General features: G+C 36.3%; 1 protein-coding gene across 3 annotated transcripts in view; it reads left to right on the plus strand.

Moving 5' to 3' along the window:
• LOC150098028 (band 7 protein AGAP004871-like) overlaps window positions 1–15499 on the plus strand; it is a 271678-nt gene that overhangs the window by 122268 nt on the left and 133911 nt on the right. For all 3 annotated transcript variants that reach the window (XM_090406497.1, XM_090406498.1, XM_090406499.1), the window contains exon 4: window positions 14079–14161. In XM_090406497.1, the coding sequence (XP_090262623.1) occupies window positions 14079–14161 (83 nt within the window). The remainder of the gene's footprint in view (window positions 1–14078; window positions 14162–15499) is intronic.

Raw genomic sequence — 15499 nt, forward strand, 5'->3', positions numbered from 1 at the left:
ATTCTTCTTAGATAGCTTAAGATTGCTCTTATTAGATAACTTCTTAGATAATTTAAGATAGCTCTGTAACAGGCCTACTGACCTGTTACAGAGCTATCTTAAACCCTTCTAAGTTATACCCATTCCAAGGATAAGGTGACCAGTCCTATGCCTCCCAGTATATTCCATGGCTGTAGCTTTGTGTGTTCATGAGGCTGGTTTGCCTGCTTGTGGTAGGAAAAACCCTAGATAAACTGGGGTGAAAAAGCCTGCTGTCCATGCCCAAGACCGGCTAACTTAGCTATGTCTGAGAAAGATCCTTAAGCTCCTCATCCTCACATCGGTGACGGTAATCGAACCCAGGACACTCTTTTCCCAGGCATATGGTTGCAAAGCACATAGCCACTAGGATAACTGCATGGACTGTTTACAATTCCAAGTAATTATTATGGAAGACTGTAACTATTGGAAAACAGACCAGAATGAGGATAGGATAGGTTATGTGAAGAGAAAGGAAATGAAATTTATGCAGCTGTTAAGAAGTAATCACTTGAAACAGTATGCATTGAGAAAGGAACTTAAGGCTCAAGAATGCTTCATCTGGTAATACCAGCAGTGGATCTGGCCATAACCAAGGTAGATTGGTGAGAGTGATCATGTAGTCTTGACCTAAAAAAGTGGACATACATGCAGAATTTTCTGTTAAAAAGGAGTATGTGTGGAACTATAGAATGGGTTATGACAAACTTCAGATGCAGCTGGAGCAGTACCATAGCATCAAAAACTGTAAGGGAAAGATGCTAGCAGTACACAGAAATGGTTAAAGGATGTTGGAAGGAACAGTATCATACCACATACCTAGATCCAGCTGGAGTTTAATGGGTAAATAGCATCATTAAGCAGGAGCTGCATGAAAAATTAATTGTAGAGATAATATAAGAAGAAACACGATGCCCAAGCGCATGAATATAATGGATTACAGACAAGAAGGATTAATAGTGTGGTAAGGAAAGCAAATTCAGATTATCTGCCAATGAAATTTCCAATGAAAATTCCAGAGTTCTTTTGCTATATGACAAGTAAGAAGTATCATGATTATGGAAGAATAAATTTAATGAATGAAGATAGTAGGCAGGTGATGGTAGCTGCAGAAATAGTTGAATTACCGAGTATCACTTTACAAGGGTATATATATGATGCAAGTGTAGGTAATGCAGTGATTGATGTGATGCAGAATGTTGTGAAAATGTAGGTGACCTGGAGGTGCTTAGAATATTACAAAATGCTGTTGCCATATGGCCATGTAATTAGATGGGATATCTGCCATTTTGTTAGAAGAAAGTACAAGAGAATATTATTCTAGGCTGGCTAGGTCTCTTATGGGACAATGGAATTAAAGTAAGATAGTTCTGTTTCATAAGCCAGAAATTATAATTATAGACCTGTCAGTATCTCAGAAGTGATGGTTCAGATTATGAACAAACCTTAACCTCCACTCTAAGTTTAAGCCAGAATTCAGAAATAAGTAGATAGGAAGCTCTCACAATATCCTCCATATTCTATGGTAGCTAGCATGGATTGTGAAGGAAAAAGTGTGGCTTTAGTAATTTACTCACTTTCTATAAAAACCAGAAGTTGAGCTGCATAAAAGATATGACACATTGATAGATTTTTTATTTGAAAGAATGCTGCACTAAAACCTGTTACATAAATTGTAGTAGATGGGGATAGATTTGAAATGATGAGATTGATAATAGAGTGGTTGATGGACATTCATCAAAGAATATTATTATTTTCTTAGGCATCTCATTGGAGTTACTCATCATGGGATGCTCACCCCCCTCTCTCTCTCTCTCTCTCTCCTTTCCAACCATGTAATGAAAATAAGTCAATCCTATAAAACTCCTTTAATAACTTATATTTTTCTATCATGTCACCCCTTTGTTTGTAAATGGACTAATTGATGTAACCCATGGACCTTCCATATCTATCTTCATTGAGAGCACTCTACAGATCTGCTACAATCTTGGTCATTTGTCTTGTCATCATGAAATCCTGGCAACCAGATCTGCACATAGAATTCATATGTGGCTTATTAAAGCCTTATAAAGGATAATAATAACTTTCCTACTTGTCAATGCATTCAACAACTAAGTGATCAGATACTGTTTTGGTCACCTTTGCAATATGTTTCTAAACTTCAGGAAGCGGTCTACCCTCCCCCATTAGTGTGGTATATAGCTTGTGATCACTTTCTCCCAGAGTTCATATTGTTGTGTCAGAAAAGGAGCTGACTCACTATTTGTAAGCCATCTTGTTTCCGACCCAACACACAGCGACAATTAGACCTAAGAATAAGGACATGCTTATGCCTCCAGAGACAGGGCTAAGAGAATGTTGTATATATGTTCACTCAAAAGTATATCAAACCGACTGAGATTGTTAATATTAAATAAACTTAGGAGGAAATCTGTATTTAGAATTAATAATGTCTGTGTAAAATAAGCAAAGGGAAATTGTGTCTCTGGACCGAAATTGTTATTATTAAATGTGCATAAGAGATCTATGTATTAGAACCATGTCAAAACAGTTCAGAGTTGGGGTGACCAATCGGCCGTGGCTAAGAGTATGATGTAGTCACCGAGAGAGGGCGCTTGCATTATAAAATAAGACGCGCCGCGAGACTCAAACCCCTCTCGTTTTCTGTTCCTGTGTTCCCGTCCAATCCTGGATAGCTATGGAAGCTTGTCACCAGTGCCCAGCAACAATCTCCCGGTTGCTGTTGTACCAAGTCAAATAAAGCCACCAAGGGAATGAAGTCAGAATTCCAGTAAAGAGTCGTTGGTAAGCTAAGCCGACGTGAAGTCAGCGAAGATAATGGAAGTAAGTCGCTGATGCCACAGAAACACGTGGTGAGAAAATACGGAAGTCTTGCATATCGGAAATCAAAGCGTGGAGGGAAGTCACGGAACCCCACGAGAAGAACAAGATGGTAATGTACAATTTTCATACTCATTATAGAATTGTAATCGTAAAAGGAATAGGAGCCAAAGATTTAAGGAGCTTCACACATTAACTTACCCATAGTGCCTAAAAGACTGCTTGGACTGCTCTGTCTGTGTCAAATAAGCTGGTGCCACTCTAAGCTTGTGCTGAGAAAGGAACCTAACCTCTGAACTGTTTGTCAGGAAGAAGCTATATGATATAATGTTAGATATTAGCCTGAATTTTAATTAAGTTGTGGGGGGGGGGATAGAGCTTGAGCACGAACTAGAATATTTTTCATGTTAAAATACAAGACGGAATGCGTCTGACATACTTTGTATAAAGTTTGTATATAATTGTGCTTAGGAAGTGGCCATTGAGTAACCCTGTATGGAATAATCGAGTCTGTTTTCAATTTTTCAAAATTTCAATTCTTATGTTCAAATTTCATTTAAACATAAGAATTGAAATTTTGGATATCTTAACCTAAAGAGGGGGGGGTTCAGACTCTCTAGCATTGTTGAAATTATTACTTAAAGTGTATCTATGCAAGTGTTTATAATAAATGTACTTCTTTATATCAAAATTCACGAGTCTGTTGTCTCTGAGATTGAATTACCACTTATAAAACTTTTGGACCTGTATGAGTGAAGGGGGAAGCAATTTACGTAAGAAAGAAAAGGGGGAGCCACGACTGCACATCACGCGATCCCTTTGTTGTTTAACGTTGTTTATTTGAGTATCAGAATTTAGTTGCCGGTTGGCTCAGTCGTTCTAAACAAAATATAAATTTGTTGGCAATGAAATAACTGATATGCATGAGAGACAGATAATAATACATATAGAATAATATAACATAAGAATAAAAGTAAAAGACATGAGGCGGCGACGTAACAATACTATTGCACTTTACCACATTACACTTTTTTACATTTTACCATCTAAAACATGAACAGTTGGAATGATGATTAAATTATTCCAGTCAGACCAAAGCTGAGACACTGACAAGTACAAAATATTCTAAAAGAAAATTATTAGCATTCAAACTGAAATGTTCATGGAAAATAAAAACGTTTTCATATGAGGACAGAATTCAGAACAATTAGATGATAACCATGGGGGGGAGGGGACATCAAGTGCTCAATGGACAGTTATAATAATAATAATAATAATAATAATAATAATAATAATAACTTCAGGAAGTTGTCTACCCTCCCCCTTTCCCTGTCCTCATAATTTTCCTGCAGTTTGCTTCCATTAGTGTGGTATATAGCTTGTGATCTCTTTCTCCCAGAGTTCATACTGTTACACTTTACCAAATTAAACTATCTTTTGCCTATATTGCTAGTCTATTGAAGCAGTCCTGCAGGATTTTCATATCATCTTCATTGATTATCAATCTACCAAGTTTTTTGTCATTGGCAAACAAATGAATATTTCCCCTTAAATTTTTATGTATATCATTGGTGTACAAATTAAATAGCAGTGGTCCAATACAAAGAAATTGCAGCATCCCACTAGTCACATAGTCACATTCTGGATTTCAATTCTCCACATTCACAGATTTGCACAAATTTGGTCATTTGGTTTCAAAAAAAAAAAAAAAAAAAAAAGATCAAGAGATGTTGGAAAGGGGCAACTAGAGACAACCTTACTAGTTTCTGATCTCTGGAATGTTGAATATGAGAAAAGGTTGAGAATATGCAATTTACAGAGTTTAGTGGATAGGAGGAAGAGGGGTGATTATGATAGAGACCAACAAGTTAGTAAGGGGTTGTTATAGGATCATTGTTGGAGAGGTTTTACAGCAAACAGTGGGAACCAGAGGACATCCCTGGAAGCTGAAATTTGAAAAGCAGTATCACTGTATATCCATTTCCTTTATCCAGCTCAGCTGTCACTTGATTATAAAAAGTAAGCAAATTAGTAAGTCAAGACTTACCTTTCACAAAACCATACCTCCTATAGAGTAATGTATTTCTATACACTCAGTCCTGAATTTTGCCTTTGTCTAACTTCTCTAATGCCTTAAAGTACCCCCCTCCAACTCCTGAAATACTGGTTGGTCTGTGATTTGTTACCTCTGTCTTGGCATCTTCTCCTTTATGCAGTGGAACGCTTTTGCCCTGTTTCCATTCCATTCCTAGTAGTGATGCTTAAATTAAACAGCTTCATCAGAGGACCTGCCAATTTCTTTGAATATTCTCATAATACATAAGGTGATATTCATTCTCATTCCGTGACCATACTTGCATTAAACTTTCGCAATATTGAAAGCACATCCAGTGCATCAACCTTAATTCTCACATCACTCCGTGTCACATCCCCACTTGGATGGCACATCCTTGTCAAATGATTGTTCAGTAACTCCATTGCTTCATTTGCTTTTTTTATCTTCCTATCAACACTTTGTAAAGTCATTCTTCCTTTTACTCACTACATAGTAAAATAACTTTTTGGGGGATGTCCTTTAGCCTCCTAAGCTAGCTTTCTCTTATAATTAGCTCTGACCTTACCATAAAGGTCATTCGTTTTGCCTGTGCTTTGCCCTCCATCTTTTTTCTTTTTCTGCCATTCCTTAATTCTGTCTCCTACATGATTTATCCTCTTGCCTCTTGGTATAGAGTCTGATACTGCTTTCTAAAAATATGCCTTTAGAAATTTCCCATACCCATTCCCTTTATATTCTTTATGTCATGGCACTGCTCAATTTGTTGTAATCACCTGCTTTGTATACACTAGAATTAATCTACTGTATACACTCAGAATTAATCTACTGTATACAAAGCAGAAGGTACATAACCAGCATGCCAGAGGAGAGTACACATATTCACTACTGTGCACAGATTTGGTCACCTGGGTTTCTTGGATATCAGGAGTTAGTGGAGAGGATTCATAAGTGAGTGGCCAAGCTGGTGACAGATCCATGGAATTCTCTCTATGAGAAGATTGAAGGTTTGTGGGAAGATGACAGGTAGATGAGAGGGTGATAGAAACTTATAAGGTACTAAAGAAATTTTTTAAGATTGACACTAAAGACATTTTTCAGTACACGAGGAACAGGGGAAGAACATGGAATCACCCGTGGAAGTTGTGTAACAGTGTGGTTAGTAAGGAGTTACAGACTATGTTCTTTGCTCGGAGAGTAGTGAATGAGTGGAATTGAGTGCCACAATTACTTCTAGCACTCAATGAGTAGAATTAAGTGCCAGAAGTAGTTGTGGGTGCTCCAATGGTGAATAAGTTAAAGGGGCAGTATGATAAATATTGTGTGAATAGTGGGTAGTGTAGTGTAGTGTAGTGTAGTGTCGTGTTGGTCTCTTGCGATGAGTCGTTTGACTCCATGGAGATACTTGTCTAATAATAATAATAATAATAATAATAAGTTGGAGCAAATGGGGATGGATATGAATCTGATGATTTGAATTAGAGGGTGACTGATGGACAGATATCAAAGAATGGTTTGTGGATGAGTTCAGTCCAGGAGACAGCAGGTGAAGTGGTACACCACAGGGCTCGGTACTTGGTCCTCTGTTGTTTATTTTATACATCATTTATATAAGAAATGAGCTTACAGGAAATCTTAATTTGTTTGCTGATGATACAAAACTGGAAAGAGTGATAGGTCAATGACAGTGATCCTGCAGAATGTCTTTAATAGACAGCGGTATGGGCAAAGGTAAATTGCTGCCTGTTTAACATGGCCAAGTGTAAGGTAATGCACTTTGGGAAGAAGAGATTGCTAGTTATGTACTATGCTAATGGAATTGAACTGCAGGAAATTGATGAGGATAGGAACTTTGGGATAAGGAGTTTATTGTTCTCCTTCATAAGGCTTTATTGAGGCCACATTTATGATTACTTCATGCAGATCTGGTCACCTGGGTTCCAGTGGAATGAAGAAGTGGTGGAGAGGATCCAGAGGTGGGTGGCAAAGATTGTAGCAGGTCAATGGAATTCTCCCTATGAGAATAGATTGAAGATCTGTGGACTTCAAACACCAGCTGGTAAGGGGAAAAAAGAGGAGGCATAATAATGTATAAGTTATTACAGAGATTTTATAGGATTGATGCTGAAGACTTTTTTTTTTCCAGTACAGGACAGGAAGAGAGAATGAGGGATCACCCCTGGAAATTGTGTAAGTGTATGATTCACATGGGTGTTAGAATTTGATTTTTTGCTTGAAGGGTGGTGAATGGGTGGAAGTTGGCAAGAGGTGTTTGTGAGTGCTTCATCAGTGAATTAGTAAGGAGGGGTATTGTGTGAATAATGGCCATTATGTGAGTAATGGTTCTCCCATGATGAGTCTTCTGACTCCATGGAGATACCCATATAATAATAATAATAATATATATATATATATATGTGTGTGTGTGTGTGTGTGTGTGTGTGTGTGTGTGTGTTTTGGAAAATACCAATTATTCCACTTCTTCCCTGACAGCATCTCTGACACAATGGCGGATAAAGAATTCATTCAAGTCAAAAACTGGCACCAGAAAAAATTTGACATCCTCCAACATCCTAGTGCTATGAAATGACCGCAATTACAACAAGATCACGTCATTGTGAATTTTTCATCAGTAGGCTTAATAGATGAACCTGTTAGCATGTTAGGTTGAGGACATAACTTTACTCCCAGGCAAGTTCCAAAATAATGTCTTCTGTTGAACAGGGAATATATGACCTGCCTTCAGAAATAGCTAGTAACATTTGTTTGGATGTGGCCAATCTCATAATCCATTTCAAGCCTCCCAAAAAAAAGGAAATTAGTACTTTAAAAGATCCATACAGTAACAACAATATTGTCATAACTAAAGGAGACAAAGGTGATGCAACTGTGGTGATGAATTTAGCTGAATATGAAAGCAAAATGTACATACTTTTACAAGATTAGTCTACATACCAAATCATAGATCATGATCCTATTAACTCTCAAAAGAATGAAGTATGGAAATTATTGAAAAAAGTTACTTCCTGGCCAAAAGAAACAGTTAACAAACTCCAGCCTTTTCATGTTAAACCCAGAATGTATGGAGCACCTAAAATTCACAAACAAGGTACACCTCTAACCCCTATTGTGGATAGTATAAACAGTCCCACATATAAACTCGCTAAACATTTAGCTAAATTACTAGCCACCCTCACAAATAATTCTCCCTCCTTTGTTAAAAATTCTGTTCACCTAAAAAGTTAACAGAATATTCAAGATATGGTTTTCTAAAAAGTATTTTAGAAAACCATATCTTGAAAAGTTCAAACATAATGATTAGTTTGATATTACTTCACTATTTACTAATGTATCATTAATTGAAACCCTTGATTTGCTAAAGTCACTTTTCCCCCTATATATATTTGGACTATTTAGATTTACAGTATATGTAGGTTATTTTGCATGGAAAGGAAAGATATACAAACAATTAGATGGGACAGCAATGGGCTACCCTCCTTTCTCCCCTTTAGCTAATTTCTACATAGAACACTTGGAAAAGCTAGCTTTGAATACAGACACTCTCAAACCAGCAGTTGGGCTATGGTATGCTGATGATGTGTTTGCTATTTGGCCACATGGTCCAGACACATTGGATACATATTTAGTTTATTTAAATAGCCAATACCTTAAAATCCACTTCACAATGGAACAGGAAGCTAATGACAGCTAATAACAAATTGTTGACATCTACCTTGATTTTTTCTATCCTGTGGGGATTATAGCCAATGGCTATAATCCCCATAGGATAGAAAAAATACTAAATGCTCCCCAGAAATTCCCTCCTTTGCCTATCACACAAGACTACAGCAAAACTGTTATCATCCTATATACATTCAAGACATATGAAAAGATATCCAGAGTTCTTAATATCAACTACAAATCATATTTAAACCATATGTCAAATTGGCAACTCTCATCTATTCACCTAAGGACAAACTCTCTTCTTTATTACATCCAGGAGTTTATAAAGTGCCTTGTTCTTGTGACTTGAGAATTGTTGACATCTGCCTTGATGAACATAAAAAATACGTTGCACTATTGTTATGGCAAGTTGGGTCTAGCAGGCCATGCCTCGGATATCCCTTCACACAGGATCAAATGGAAGAAAATAAAAGTGCTACACAGAAGTTATTATAAGTCAGAGAGGTAGTTTTTGGAATCAGCAGCAGCTTTAAAACATATTCCAAACCTCTACAAGTGTGGCTGTAGAGGTTTGGACAATTTTTTCAAACTAGTCCCACTGTTATACCAAATTGTTTCATGTACTGTGATAAATTGTTTTTGTGCTCTGAAGATGCTGCATATAATACCACTGAAATATCAGCTAAATTAATATATATTAATTATTTTCTTATCATTCTGTGTTGTAATCAATACCATGAAAATAAATGAACATGTCCTGTCAACATATATGCCTTTCCATGCATTCCTTAAAAGTGACTTCACTTTTAGAGTTAGAAGACGGAAATACTGTAGCTACAATTATTCTGGAAATATTATAGTCCACATGGCAGTAGTTGTTGGATGTATGCCAAATTGTGCATGACACTTATCCAACTTGCTTTACCCCAAATGTTTAGACATCAAACAGTCACAATGTTTGTTAATGTTGTATCTTAATTTTTACAATAAGTATTTTCATTTAAATGTTGGCATTCTTTTATGTGAACCTTATGATGTATTTAAAACAAAAAAAAAAAAAAAAGAAATTAAACTATGCAAAGAAAACTTGCATTATTATAAACATATAGAATTCCAATGCTGTCCACTTCACATTAGCTCCCATTGGTTGTGAGGTACTCTTCTTCCTAAAAAAAAAGTCTGTGAAAGGATTCCATTTTGATGAAGTAAAGCACATAGAGAGAAATATGACAGAGCACCTCAAAAGCATTCTTGATGAAGATTTCCCTGATTGTTTCAAGTATTTGAAATTTTGTATGTCTGATTTGTGTTCTTTTATTGTTATTTAGTATTGTGCTAAAAATAAGTACTGTTAAATGTGTTCAAGATCAATTTTATTTATTTATTTATTATTATTATTATTACGGGTATCTCCATGGAGTCAGTAGACTCATCGCGAGAGACCCAAACTAGCAAAACAATATCTGTCATATCTCTTCTTGAATTCATTTACAGACGAAGAGCTCACAACTAAGTCAGGCAATGAATTCCACTCATTCACCACCCTCCAGGCAAAAAACCTTGTTCTGACACTTTTGTTAACCACACTCTTCTTTAATTTCCAGAGATGACCTCTTGTTCTTCCATCACTATCACACAACTGAAACATTTCCCCTGCATCAATCCTATAAAAACCTTTTAGTAATTTGAATGTTTCTATCATATCCCCTCTTCTTCGCCTATCAACCAATCTCTGCAATCCACAAGCTCTCAATCTATCAATGTAGGGAGCATTTTTTATATCACTCACCAACTTGGTCACTCTTCTCTGAACCCTCTCCACAGCCTCCTCATCTCCAAGGAATCCAGGTGACCAGACCTGAGCACAGTAATCCAAATGTGGAAGTATCAATGCTTTATAAAGGGGAATAATAACCTCTTTATCTCTGGATGTCAGTGTGTTCCTCAACAACCAAGTAATCCTATGTGCAATCTTGGACACCTTAGCAATGTGTCCTCTGAACTTCATCTCCCTATCTACCAATACCCCTAAGTCCCTAGCCTCATCAATCTCTTGGAGTACCTTTCCATCGATGTAGTACACAGCTGGTAATCTTTTAATCCCAAAATGCATGACTTTACACTTTTCCACATTGAACTGACATCCATTTTCTTTTGCCCATTTTACCAGCTTATTTAAATCCTCCTGCAAACTTTTAACATCAGCTTGATTTTTTATTGCACTACACAACTTTGCATCATCAGCAAACAACCGAATATCTCCCTTTAAGCCGTTTCCTATATCATTTATATACAAATTAAACAACATTGGCCCAAGCACAGAGCCCTTTTATGCTATAATATTCATATGAATGTGGCAGAGTTTTTTCATCTCAGGTTTTTCATCCCACAAAGCAGCTAAACAGTTAACAGGCATAATACCAGTGCATTAATTGCTTTGGCTTCCCTTCTAACTAGTTTCAACCTAGTTAGAATATTTTAGTAACTTAATTTAGTATGTAGTAGTATAATAGACATTGTAGTATGTAATTTACTTACATACTACAATGTCTGGTCTCAAGCCAGACATTACAGTATGTAAGTAAATTACTAAAACATGACCCTTAGCAAATTCATCTGACCTTGTAGAGAATCAGGTTGCAATTATGGCATTACAAAACCTGGGGGGAGAAAATTCTTGTAGACAGTGAGAAGAATCAATCCTGTATCCATCCTTCTACCAGTCAAGCAAATGGAAGTTACCATGTGGCTATGCAGTTATCCTGTATGCGCTATTATATCACACCCTCTGTGGAGTCAGCATACTCATCTTGGAAGGTTCATTCAACTGACACCATGTTTATCATATTGAACCTGAAAATCCTTAATATTCCCTTTCCATTTACTGTACTAAATCTACTCCTCACATCCTTTTTCACCACACTCTTATATACATGCCAGAGTCCTGATATTGTCTGTCACTCATCTCTGGAACTTTTGCAATGTTTCCACATCACAATGAAAACTAGATGACGAAATCTGAGTACAACAGTCCAAGTGTGATGCTTTATAGAGTGGCACAACCATCTCCATATCCCTACATGTCAGCATACTTCTCATAATAGCAGCAATGTGATTTCCAGTCTTTGCAACACCTGCAGTGCCTCCTGTAAACTTCAGCTGTGTCAACCATCACCATTCACTCCCTTAAGAACAGTTCCATGAATAGTATCTAGCTTTATATTTCTGCACCCCAAAAGGTAACACCTTGCATTTAATAATATTAAAACTACAACCTCACATATTTGGCTAAAGTGAGTCTGTTCAAATCGTCCTGAAGGAAATCTTCAGGAAGATTTTGAAATCTTCCTCATATCATTCCTCATTAGCATCAGCGGTGCTTCTTATAACTCTTCCCGACTTTGCATCATCATCAAACAATTGAAGATTCCCATAAATTCACATGAAATATCATTAACAAATAAGTTGAACAGCAGGAGCCCCAAGAACAGAACTTGGGGAACACCACTGGTTACTTTTTCTTTTTCTTTTTTTTTTTGAGACACTGCTCCATCATACACAACTTGTTGGGAACACCAACCTATCATTTGGTAATTTATCAAATGCTTTTGCAAAGTCTATGAATCTCTCTTAACAAACACATTTGTTACATTTCTATTTAAGTAAATTGGCAAGTAAATTGCTAAGTAAATTTTAGCAAAAAATTGCAAACAAATAAAGACTCCTATGTCCATCAATGCAATCCTACATTCTGCTCCTAACCAACCTTTCTAATACCTTGACTACAACCGCAGATATACAGATTGGTTTATAATTGGAAACTTCTCTCCTGGAACCATGTTTGTGATATGGTACTGTTTTCCTTTTTTCAACTCCTTAGGAACCTTATCTACTGAAAAACTTTCTTTTAATAACTATAACTAGGTTAAGGGCATAGCTAACTGTGTTGCACATTGCTTAATCCCAATCACATTTATTAATAAATACTTTTTGGATATTAATGAATTATTTTCTCCCATTTTTTAGGGTTTTACTATTCTTTCATCTATAAGCTTTTAGTACCATTATATAAAACTGTTGATCTTAGTAAAATGGGAGTAGAAGGATTATATACTTACATACATATACATACATACATACAGATAAAGATCTGACTGTATTTTCTAACAAAACAAAATTTTATTTGTTGACCCCATATTGTTTCTTAGCCGAATAAGAAACTCAAAGAGTTTCATGCCAAATATAGAAACTATATAAAGTTCGGCGATTCCAAGCATAAGCAAATACCTGGATAGCGGCACCTGATCCATTTGGTAGTGCAAACTGAGGCAACTCATAGAAAGGGTGGAGCAAGTTCCGATCACTATTCTTGGTATTTACCCATAATGTGAACTTAGCTCCTAGGAGCTGTATTCAATCAAAAATCAAATTCATCTCATCCGATTGGTAACGGGTTGAGTCCACTAAGAAGAAAGGTTCTCCACTTATCGCAATCTTTAGCCATCTCAGTCATTACTCTATAGCTGGGTAGATGGGAATGTTCTTTCAGCAACTTTATCCAAGTACTTCTTGGTCTGCCTCTAGGTCTTTTTCTTCCGATATATCCATTCAGAGCTAAATATGGGAGTGTATGAGGGGCCATTCTCTGAATATGACCAAACCATCTCAGTTGATGCTTAATGATTGTGTCTATTATATTATCCGGGAAGTCTAAATCTGTTTTGACTTGATCATTAGTCTTGTGTTGCATCCAGCGGGTGTTATTAATTTTTCAGGCATTTCATTTCAAATGCTTGAAGTTTCTTGATTGGTTGTTGAGTTAATCTCCAGGCTTCTGAAGCATAAGTAGCCATTGGGATAATAATTGTTTTATATAATTTTAATTTTAGACTCATTGGGATTTTTTTATTTTTCCATATTTTGTTTAGTTTATTCATGTAGGTCCATCCTAGGTTTAGCCTGTGTTTTACTGTTTCCATATTGTTGAGGTTACTAGATATAAGACTGCCAAGCTGTATTACTGTTCTACATTATGAGAGAAGGTCACTACCCAGACCGGTTTCAACCTTTATTGAGGTCTTATCAGTGAGTAGGTAGACCCTAGTTAATACCACGTTTGTAGCGAACAGAACTTACATCTCTTCTATGAGAATTGCCATTAAACTTAAATAAATTCATGTCGCCAAATTGAAGCCTTTGCCTCTTCATATAATTAGTATTTTATTTGTTGTTTGTTCAAGCATTGTAATGTATATTCCATTGAAATATTCACTGTGTTTATTTGCTCATGACATGTTATCCAACTTGGAAAATATTAAAAAAATGTTAGTATACTTGTCAAGTAAATATATAGATAAAATTGACTTATAAATTGTAACTTAATCCAAACTGTGGAATTATTGTATTATAGGAATACTTTTAAAATTCTGATTTTTTTTAAAGCCCTTTGTATAACTTCTCTTTTCTTGGTTTCCTTTTGTAGGCATTTTCTTTATCATCCCATGTATAGACACATACTGCAAAGTAGATCTAAGGACTGTTTCCTTTGATGTGCCTCCACAGGAGGTAAGATAATTAAAGAATTTTTGATTCAGATAAATTGTGCCTTTGACTGCATTTGGACCACTGTACACATATTTGGTCACTTGAATTTGGAAAAAGAGAATGAATAAAACTGAACAGGGTCCAGAGACAGTTATATGAGGATTATGAAATATTAGCTGTGGGACCAGACTGGAGTGGAAGAGAAATGGTTGAACATTAGCATGAAAGCATGAAACTCCTGTGTATATACTTGTGTTTATTATTATTATTTTTTTTGTTCATATCTTAGAGAATGATCCAGTTGTTTATATCAGGTATTGGGTTCATTGATACCATCTATGGGAATTTTAATTTTACAATCTTCTTTTTATAACACCTCCAAGGAGTCACAAAGTTGACATGTACTGTACTGTATATTGTAGAAATCATCTGGATCATACCTATGACAACAATTATCATATAATTCACAAGATGAGAATATTCTCAAAGTCTAGCAAATTATTTTAAAAAAATGATTGAATCAGGTAACAAACATTAAAAGATTGTTAAAAAAAATCAGGTGGAGTGCACTTTTCAGTTTTCTTTCCTTAAAAGTCGATATTATTCAGTCCAACTTAATGTTTGCAACACCAGCTGGCTCTCTTACAGTTGCACAGATGAAGCAGATAGAGAGGCTGAGTCATCACCGCTGACCTTACACAAATGGTACATTTGCCTGTCCAAATATCAGACAACCTCAACCGCTCTCCATACTGGACCTCTTCCTCATTAGTGACCCATCCAAGTACACCATTAATGTAGTCCTCTAGGCAGTTCAGACCATAATCTTGTGCTGATTTCTTCTACTATGAAGAAATCAGCAATAATCCATTGAAGAAATCTTCGATGGATTATTGCTTCCAGCCATCTGACCCAAACCTATGTGCTGAATGTATCACCAAAATAATTCTTATCAACTTGGAAACATTTATTCCCCATTTCACCCATCCCCTATCTAAGCCTTGGTTCCACAGATGTGCCAAAGCTGTACAGGAGAAGAATCAAGGCATACCATAACCGACTTGTATCCAAAACTTCATCCATCTATACTATCTATACCCAAGTCTGGAATAGTTGCAAGATAATCATCAGCACATCAAAAAATTACTTTGAAAGAGTTAAAAGCAGGAAACTTGCATCCTGTCCATGTGGTAGCCAGGCATTCTGGTCTCTAACCAAAGCCATTGGTCCCAACTTCTGTTCAACACTACTCCCACCACTGTTGCATCCTGAGAGCTCTGTTGCATCATCACTCACAGATAAAAAGTCAATTTCCAGGTTTCCTACTTTTCCTCCAATTCTTATTCTGTTGATTTTGGT

Source organism: Typopeltis vanoorti, chromosome 16 (genome assembly GCF_054136105.1).
Source record: "Typopeltis vanoorti isolate ZY-2024b chromosome 16, IOZ_Tvanoo_1.0, whole genome shotgun sequence".
Classification (NCBI taxonomy): domain Eukaryota; kingdom Metazoa; phylum Arthropoda; class Arachnida; order Uropygi; family Thelyphonidae; genus Typopeltis; species Typopeltis vanoorti.